This window comes from Labrus mixtus, chromosome 22 (genome assembly GCF_963584025.1).
Source record: "Labrus mixtus chromosome 22, fLabMix1.1, whole genome shotgun sequence".
NCBI classification, from domain to species: Eukaryota; Metazoa; Chordata; class Actinopteri; order Labriformes; family Labridae; genus Labrus; species Labrus mixtus.
Window position 1 is genome coordinate 20,106,437 of NC_083633.1, and position 9,839 is coordinate 20,116,275.

The 9,839-nt window shown below is 40.9% G+C and overlaps 2 protein-coding genes across 2 annotated transcripts in view; one reads left to right on the forward strand and one right to left on the reverse strand.

Moving 5' to 3' along the window:
- The first annotated feature begins 4,734 nt into the window (after positions 1–4,734).
- On the forward strand, positions 4,735–8,465 carry opn1sw1 (opsin 1 (cone pigments), short-wave-sensitive 1). The gene is made up of 5 exons (XM_061029329.1): positions 4,735–5,101; positions 6,786–6,954; positions 7,039–7,204; positions 7,775–8,014; positions 8,208–8,465. The coding sequence occupies exons 1-5, from the start codon at positions 4,762–4,764 to the stop codon at positions 8,307–8,309; spliced, it is 1,017 nt and encodes a 338-aa protein (XP_060885312.1). The 5' UTR covers positions 4,735–4,761; the 3' UTR covers positions 8,310–8,465.
- Positions 8,466–8,554: 89 nt separating this feature from the next.
- The window catches only part of calua (calumenin a), a 5,410-nt gene continuing 4,125 nt past the window's right edge, over positions 8,555–9,839 (reverse strand). Inside the window, exon 7 of the mRNA XM_061029330.1 lies at positions 8,555–9,839. This exon is cut by the window's right edge and continues 465 nt beyond it. The gene's annotated coding sequence lies outside the window, so the exon portion shown is untranslated.

The window sequence follows — 9,839 nt, forward strand, 5'->3', positions numbered from 1 at the left end:
TAAAAATGCATTTTATTGTGAAGCAAACAAAAACAAAAGGAAACAATCAGGTTCTTCTCAAACACAATTACAATCAGGACATTCAAACTTTAAAAAAAAGAAAAACTCTGTGGAGGAAGTTTACTTTGACAAACCTTTGAAAAGAGTTCAGTAAGAAGATGATGAGAGTTATGGCAGGTCTTCCTACATGCACTATCAAAACCCTGCAGATAATCCAAAAAGAGCACATCTCCCTCCACTGGCTCCCAGTTACTGCTCACTTCACATTTACAACTCTGCTGGTCGCTAACAAACCGGCGCCAAAAACGTCTCCTCCTTACTTTAACTCATCCAGGTCTACACTCCCTCCCCCCCACTACGCTCTGCCAATGAAAGGCGTCTGATCCAACCTTCACAACAGGGTCCTAAGTCTCTGACTAGACTCTTCTCCTCTGTCGCCCCCCGGTGGTGGAATGAAGAGTCCCTCTGCACCTTTAAGAAAAAGCTAAAGACCCAGCTCTTTATGAACACCTACGACCTTCATGACGACGACGATGATGATATTTTAGGATGGTTTTGATGCTGATTAGAACTCTCTAGAACAGCTGACGATGATGTGCTCTGCCTCTGGTCACTTCCTGTCAGCACCTCTGGTCACTTCCTGTCAGCACCTGTGTGTCCAATCAGACTTAAAGCTGTTTGTTTTGCTCTTCCTGACGTCGTTTCCTCCTTTCTATGGATCCTCGCTTGCCTTGCTCTTACTCTCTGAAGGGCGTCGGATTAAAGCGTTCGATAAATAAGTTGTAGAATTGAAAGTGATGAAGATGATGATGATGATGAAGGTGAATATTTGTGAAGGTGTTCATCCTCAGAGTGAGGTCGTATCATACCCATGCTTAATAAAAGTCACAGTCTGGTTATGATACAGCCCCGGCTCTGAAGGTCAATTATTTTAGATCTTTTTGTAAGAATCTTTAAAGTCTTCTCGTCTATCCAAACAAACAAAAAACACAGAGTTTGATTTCACTTCAGAAGATTGAAAGACAAAATGTTACAAGATTGTTAAAGATTTTGAAATCAATCAATCAATCTTTATTTGTAAAGCGCCAATTCACAACAAACGTTATATTCATTACTGTCCAAAAAGAGAAGGTGTCTACTGCACTCTTTGAGTTAAAACAACAACGTTAATCCGTCATGAGCACAGAGCAACATTTAGTAACAGAGGCAAGAAAATAAAACATCTTTTAAGAGGCGGAAACCTCGAGCAGAACCAGACTCATGATGATTCTGCAGAAACTGTGCTGGGCTTGGAGAGTGGGATAGAGGGAGCTGCAGGAAGAAGGATAGGGACAAAAGGAGGGGGGGAGGGGGTTCATAGCTGCACGCTGTCCCCCCAAAGATCTAGAGGAACCTACGAGACGAGAGCTTAGGAGCTCTGAAGGAAAATATGTGGTTAGTAACTTACACAGTACATGAAGATTTAAAGATAGTGACTAGAGTAATATGATCTCAGAGAGAGAGAGAGAGAGCGAGAGAGAGAGAAGGATAGATAGGAGGAGAAAGATTTTTTAACAGATTATTTTAAATAATTATGGTTTTTCTTTACAGATTATTTGAGGTTTTTTAAGGAGTTTTACTGATTATGAAAGATTGTTCAAAATGTTTTAAAGATGATTAAATATAAAAGGATTTCTGTAGAAAATTAAAACTCACCTGCAGGAGGTTTGAACTGAAGCTCCGAGGACGAGAGACGATGAGGAGACGATGAAGAGAGGATGAAAGTCAATGAAGACACGGCAAAGAAAGGATGAAGAGACAACGAGGATAAAGAGAGCACAAAGAAAGGATGAAGAGACAACGAGGATAAAGAGAGCACAAAGAAAGGATGAAGAGACAACGAGGATAAAGAGAGCACAAAGAGAGGATGAAGAGGAGATGAAGAGACAACGAGGATAAAGAGAGCACAAAGAAAGGATGAAGAGACAACGAGGATAAAGAGAGCACAAAGAAAGGATGAAGAGACAACGAGGATAAAGAGAGCACAAAGAAAGGATGAAGAGACAACGAGGATAAAGAGAGCACAAAGAAAGGATGAAGAGACAACGAGGATAAAGAGAGCACAAAGAGAGGATGAAGAGGAGATGAAGAGACAACGGAGAGACAATGAAAAGATGAAGAGGAGATGAATAGCGGAGACTATGAAGAGACGATGAAGGGAGGATGAAGACAAGGCAAAGAAAGGATGAAGAGGAGGTAAACAAAGATCTGTTGAGGATGAACAGACGACTACCCAAAGTGATGAGAAGACAAACACCTGCTGACTGGATGGAGGGATGAGTTGATGATGGATGGAGTAAGTGGTTGACGGAGTAAGTTGATGATGGAGCTGCGGGGGCTTTTTAAGAAACTGCTCACGTTTACGTCATGATCGGATTAAACCTCCCTCTCCTGTTGGAGGTCTTAAAGTCGCTGCTCCGGCTTTTTGTCTCTAATCTTCTTTACTGTGGATCTTTTCGGGGATTTAGAGGATTGGTGGAGTTGACCTGCAAGGTAAATCGGAAAACATCCGGATTACATCTGAACTCAGACGGAGTGAAACTAAAGATTCTTATTGGATTAGCTGGCTGCTCTGAGCCGCTCTGCTTGCATCCTCCAGACTACAGATTTATGACTTATATATATACATGCAGAGTAAATGTTGTAAGATATGTCTACATTTAAAGATTTATTTAAAACATAGGAACAAACAGGAAGCATCACCGACCAAACTGAACTGCTCTAAAAGTTGTTTAAAAGTCTGATTGCATGATTTAGTTCAGATTAATTTTCGGGCTTTCTGGTGTATTTATTGTAGGGACAGGACGAGAGAGAGAGAGAGAGAGAGAGAGAGAGAGAGAGGGTGGGGAATGACATGCGGGAAAAGGAGCCAAAGGTCAGATGTGAACCCAGGCCGACACCTTCAAGGTGGTTTACATTATTTTAAAGAAATCTGTTAATATGTGATTAAAAAAAGGCAAAATAAAATCTTGCATCTCGTCTCCTGTCTTCTATCTCTTGTCTCCTGTATCCTGTCCTCAGGTCTGATGACGGCTGGTTTCTGGCGGTGTTGTCCTTCATAGATTTGTAGTAGATTTGTTCTACTATCATTAGTTCCTGCTCCTTTCTGATTGGTCCTATTTTTTGCAGACTGTTCTGCATCACTTCATAAAAAGATCAATAATTAAACATGTCAGTCACACAGCATCTTTATTCTTGTGTAGACTCTTACTGTCCTTTTATTTATGCTCTTATCTTATGCTTTAACTTTGTAATTTTTTATCTTACTTACTTTGTCTATTTATGTTTAATATGTATAAATACTTTTTATTTTTATTAATATTATTGTTGTTTTTTTGTTTTTTTTTAGAATTTATTCTATTTCTTTTCCTGCTCTTACCTTCTTATTGCTGTTCTCTTTTGATTTGCTTTTAGCTCTTTTAGTTTCTTACATCTTTTTAAATCTTTGGTCCTCTTGGTCTCAGCTCGTGTTGTTGGGTTCTTATGATGGTTCTTATGATGGTTCTTATGATGGTTCTTGTGATGGTTCTTGTGATGGTTCTTGTGATGGTTCTTATGATGGTTCTTATGATGGTTCTTATAATGGTTCTTATGATGGTTCTTATAATGGTTCTTATGATGGTTCTTGTGTTGCCTGGGTTCTTATGATGGTTCTTATGATGGTTCTTATGATGGTTCTTATGATGGTTCTTGTGATGGTTCTTGTGATGGTTCTTATAATGGTTCTTATGATGGTTCTTATAATGGTTCTTATGATGGTTCTTGTGATGGTTCTTATGATGGTTCTTATGATGGTTCTTATAATGGTTCTTATGATGGTTCTTGTGTTGCCTGGGTTCTTATGATGGTTCTTATGATGGTTCTTATGATGGTTCTTATGATGGTTCTTGTGATGGTTCTTGTGATGGTTCTTGTGATGGTTCTTATGATGGTTCTTATGATGTTCTTGTGATGGTTCTTATGATGGTTCTTGTGATGGTTCTTATGATGGTTCTTATGATGTTCTTGTGATGGTTCTTATGATGGTTCTTATGATGGTTCTTATGATGGTTCTTATGATGGTTCTTGTGATGGTTCTTATGATGGTTCTTATGATGGTTCTTATGATGGTTCTTATCATGGTTCTTATCATGGTTCTTGTGATGGTTCTTATGATGGTTCTTGTGATGGTTCTTGTGATGGTTCTTGTGATGGTTCTTATGATGGTTCTTGTGATGGTTCTTCTGATGGTTCTTGTGATGGTCGGGTTATATATGTCTGTTGGGTATCGTGCACTTTGGGTTCTTTCCTGTTGAATTGTATTTAATTATTTTTAGTATTTTGTATTTGTTATGTTCTTGCTGTTGTTTATGTTCTTCTGTGTTTGCTTTAGTTTGTTCTTGTTTTTGCTGTTTGTCAAAGCAGTTATTATCATTATTATTATTATCATTATTATTATTATCATTATTATTATTATCATTATTATTATTATCATTATTATTACCACACTAGGGATGTCCAGCCGTTTTCCGACTGAGCGCTGTAAGCAGATTAAAGTACCGTGCAGGAAACCTCCCTGAGGAGGAGAGGAAGGTTAGACGGATGACAAAGGTGAAGATCCTAATCCGCAAATGTGACTTTATAAAAAGCAAAGCAGCTCATCGGAGTAAATCTTTTGTGTAAGTGGTTTACGTGTGTGTATATAAAGAGGCTGAAGGCAACAGGTGTGCTAGACAGCTCATCATGGGGAAATACTTCCATTTGTACGAGAACATTTCCAAAGTGAGTCCCTTCGAGGGGCCCCAGTATTACCTGGCCCCTCACTGGGTGTTTTACCTGCAGACCGCCTTCATGGGCTTCGTCCTATTCGCCGGAGTGCCGTTAAACTTTGTCGTTCTTCTCGTCACGGCGAAGTACAAGAAGCTTCGAGTCCCTCTAAACTACATCCTGGTCAACATCTCTCTGGCGGGGTTCATCTTTGTCACCTTCTCCGTCAGTCAGGTGTTCGTCTCCACCATGAGGGGCTACTACTTTTTGGGGTACTGGATGTGTGCTATGGAGTCCGCCATGGGATCTGCAGCAGGTAAATAACATCTGCTATAGGTAGGTGACATCATCTTCAGGTAGATGACATCATTTTCAGGTAGATGACATCAGTGACAGGTAGATGACATCATCTTCAGGTAGATGACATCAGTGACAGGTAGATGACATCATCTTCAGGTAGATGACATCAGTGACAGGTAGATGACATCATCTTCAGGTAGATGACATCAGTGACAGGTAGATGAAATCATCTTCAGGTAAATGACATCAGTTACAGGTAGATGACATCATCTTCAGGTAGATGACATCAGTTACAGGTAGATGAAATCAGTTACAGGTAGATGACATCAGTTACAGGTAGATGACATCATCTTCAGGTAAATGACATCAGTTACAGGTAGATGAAATCAGTTACAGGTAGATGACATCATCTTCAGGTAGATGACATCATCTTCAGGTAGATGACATCATCTTCAGGTAGATGACATCAGTTACAGGTAGATGACATCAGTTACAGGTAGATGACATCATCTTCAGGTAGATGACATCAGTTACAGGTAGGTGACATCATCTTCAGGTAGATGACATCAGTTACAGGTAGATGAAATCATCTTCAGGTAAATGACATCAGTTACAGGTAGATGACATCATCTTCAGGTAGATGACATCAGTTACAGGTAGGTGACATCAACTTCAGGTAGATGACATCAGTTACAGGTAGATGACATCATCTTCAGGTAGATGACATCAGTTACAGGTAGATGACATCATCTTCAGGTAGATGACATCAGTTACAGGTAGGTGACATCAGTTACAGGTAGATGAAATCAGTTACAGGTAGATGACATCATCTTCAGGTAGATGACATCAGTTACAGGTAGGTGACATCAGTTACAGGTAGATGAAATCAGTTACAGGTAGATGACATCATCTTCAGGTAGATGACATCATCATCAGGTAGATGAAATCAGTTACAGGTAGATGACATCAGTTACAGGTAGATGACATCATCTTCAGGTAGATGACATCAGTTACAGGTAGATGACATCATCTTCAGGTAGATGACATCAGTTACAGGTAGATGACATCATCTTCAGGTAGATGACATCATCTTCAGGTAGATGACATCAGTTACAGGTAGATGACATCAGTTACAGGTAGATGACATCAGTTACAGGTAGATGACATCATCATCAGGTAGATGACATCAGTTACAGGTAGATGACATCATCTTCAGGTAGATGACATCAGTTACAGGTAGGTGACATCAGTTACAGGTAGATGAAATCAGTTACAGGTAGATGACATCATCTTCAGGTAGATGACATCATCTTCAGGTAGATGACATCATCATCAGGTAGATGAAATCAGTTACAGGTAGATGACATCAGTTACAGGTAGATGACATCAGTTACAGGTAGATGACATCATCTTCAGGTAGATGCCATCATCTTCAGGTAGATGACATCATCTTCAGGTAGATGCCATCATCTTCAGGTAGATGACATCAGTTACAGGTAGATGACATCATCTTCAGGTAGATGACATCAGTTACAGGTAGATGACATCATCTTCAGGTAGATGACATCAGTTACAGGTAGATGACATCATCTTCAGGTAGATTACATATGTAACAGGTGAATACACCCTGTGTTCTACATCTTATCTCATGTATCTCGTCTCCTGTCTCCTGTCTCCTGTCTCCTGTCTCCTGTCCTCAGGTCTGGTGACGGCCTGGTCTCTGGCGGTATTGTCCTTCGAGCGTTACCTGGTCATTTGTAAACCGTTTGGAGCGTTCAAATTCGGCAGCAACCACGCTATGGCAGCCGTGGTATTCACCTGGTTCATGGGGATCGGCTGTGCGATTCCTCCTTTCTTTGGCTGGAGCAGGTAAGGAACACACCCACCTGTGTGAGGCCACCGCAGGTGATTCAGACACGGCCTGGTGGTAACCCCGTCACATCTCTGTCACAGGTACATCCCTGAAGGCCTGGGCTGCTCATGTGGACCCGACTGGTACACTCACAGTGAAGAGTACCACACCGACTCCTACACCCAGTTCCTCATGGTGACCTGCTTCTTCGCCCCGATCACCATCATTGTCTTCTCCTACTCGCAGCTGCTGGGCGCCCTGAGAGCTGTGAGTGACACCTGATCAAACTAACTGGACAATTTCAGGACTGAAAAATGTAAATATAAAGTAAATAAACCGCACAAAAAGTAAGGATATTTAAGTTTGGTAGAGTATTTCTTTGTTATAACAAAGCTTATTGGCAGAAAGCCTGTTTCCCTTTTCAATGGTGGCACATTTGTACGGAATATGCATTTGTGGGATGAGCAGCAGAGCCGAGTATGTGAGGCGCACCCATGAAAAACTTGCCAAATCTTCTCTGATTCTGCTGCTGACTCTTGATTGGTGTCGTTTAGTGGATTGGATGATTGAAGTTTGAAGGGTGGCATCCCATCTTTCAACCCAATGCCTATGAGGTTGTGTTGATCACTGTGGGATGAACGGCACGCCCCAAGCTGTGTTCAATGGGGTTGAGGTCCATCCTCTCGCCTCCCAAATTCTGGAGGTAGTCTCTGATAAACCCCGCTCTGTGGGGTGCGAGCGCTGTCGTCTTGAAGGATTGGGTTCTGTCCCACACTGTGGAGATATGGGAAAATTAAAGGTGGTGTTCTTCTTCTTCTTTGTGGATTTTGTTGTCAGGTAGCAGCTCAGCAGACGGAGTCGGCCTCCACTCAGAAGGCGGAGAAAGAAGTGTCCAGGATGATCGTCGTCATGGTGGGATCCTTCATCACCTGTTACGGCCCGTACATGGGCGCCGCCATTTACTTTGCCTACTCGGCGGATGAAAACAAAGACTACCGACTGGTCACCATCCCCGCGTTTTTCTCCAAGAGCTCGTGTGTGTACAACCCCCTGATCTACGTCTTCTTGAACAAACAGGTGAGCCAACACACAGGTGAGAAAACACACAGGTGAGCTTATGCGCACACACAGAAAACACACAAACACAAACTTCCTGTGATGATTGTACTTTCAAATTAAAAGAACTAGAAAATACTCAATCGACTTGAATATATTATAAGATAATAAATGTTGTGTGTGTGTGTGTGTGTGTGTGTGTGTGTGTTTGCAGTTTAACGCTTGCATCATGGAGACAGTGTTTGGAAAGAAAATGGACGAGTCATCTGAAGCTTCTACAAAGACAGAGACGTCCTCGGTGTCCACAGCTGCGTAAAGTTCGACGACAGACTTTTTAAATGGACTATTTTTCTCCAGGAGGTTGACGAAAACATTTTACATCGAAAAGTGATGTTTTACTGTAGAACATGTTTTGTTTAGTTCCTAGGCAACAAAATATAACATAATAAAAATATGAACTTTTTGTTTTAAACTGTTTCTGTGTCATCGTTTGAACTTAGCAGTGCCTTCTTAAAGGGCCGGTACACCAAAAAAAACAAAAAAACAATAACAAAAACAGAATTATAACTGTATTTTTTTATTTAACAACAGAAAGGTCAAGCCTGGCGTACACTGTACGGATTTCAGCTCAATCGCCCGCTGTCAGTCATGCCGATCACCACTCGCACAGCTCTCCTGATCAGTGAATTTCCTACATGTTTGATATTTTGAACGTACGACTGCACACAATCGCACTTTCTGAGCAGAGCCACGAGCGGATTCCTAGACTCGGATTTTCCCCCCCTCCTCTAACTTTGCAGACAGCGCCTGAAATCACCATGGCAACAGAAGGCACAAATATCTGCGGACCTCCAGTTGACAGGAAGTATGATGATTTAGCGGCTAGTTAGCTTGTGTTTATTGCTAATGCACTAACAAGCACACGTTTTTTTTTTGCTGGTGTGTGTAGCCAAGACAACTGAAATCAACCTCCGACTGGGGGAGTTTTCTTTTTTCCAAAATTGTGACTGCTCCGTCTCGATTTTACTCACACAGTGCGAGCTCTCAGGTCCTGTCCGACAATCGGGTCGTACAGTGAGAGACTTTCCTACCATCGTACAGCGTACACCAGGCTTTAGTGTCATTATTTATACTTTGATATCAAAATATTTTACAGAACTTTCAGATATTTAAAACAAAGTCTCATGAAGTTTAGTGAAACCACAGGTGGCGTTATAAACACAAATGAACACTGAAGGCTCACTGCTAAAAACTGTGAGGTACAAAGAGGTAAAGTGAAATCATCGACGTAGCGTTTACAAAACACAGCAAATATCAAGTCCAAATAACTGAAATGTAAAGATGAAACTCGATTAACCCTTTGACTTGCATTGTAACCACACGGTTGACCTTTTTTCCGCCGCCATATTGCTGTATTTAAAACTCTGAAAACCTGTCTTTGGCTGTTTATCCTCGTTCACCTCATTGAATAGTGTATGTAACACAGATTATGTCCAATGGGTGGCGCTGCTGTACATAATAATCATCGTCTTAAAACTGTGGAAAATACTGGGAGTGATTCAGCTCCTCAGAAATCTCACAGAATAAGAGCAAACGTCCGGGTAAAAAAAAAAAAAAATCTTTTCACATATCATTTATAGACCCTCTAACAATCATATTTTAGTTGAAGGAAATAAATTTGACAATAAAATATATATCTACGATTCCTCAGAAAACATGGTCTGCACAAACGGCCTGGCTCAAGTCACTCATTTCTTATTTTGTTCACCTTTTCTAACCATTTCTACTCATTCAGTTTGTTAAATTAATTATAGGTTATTTTAACAAGTTCTTCTCTCTGTGATGT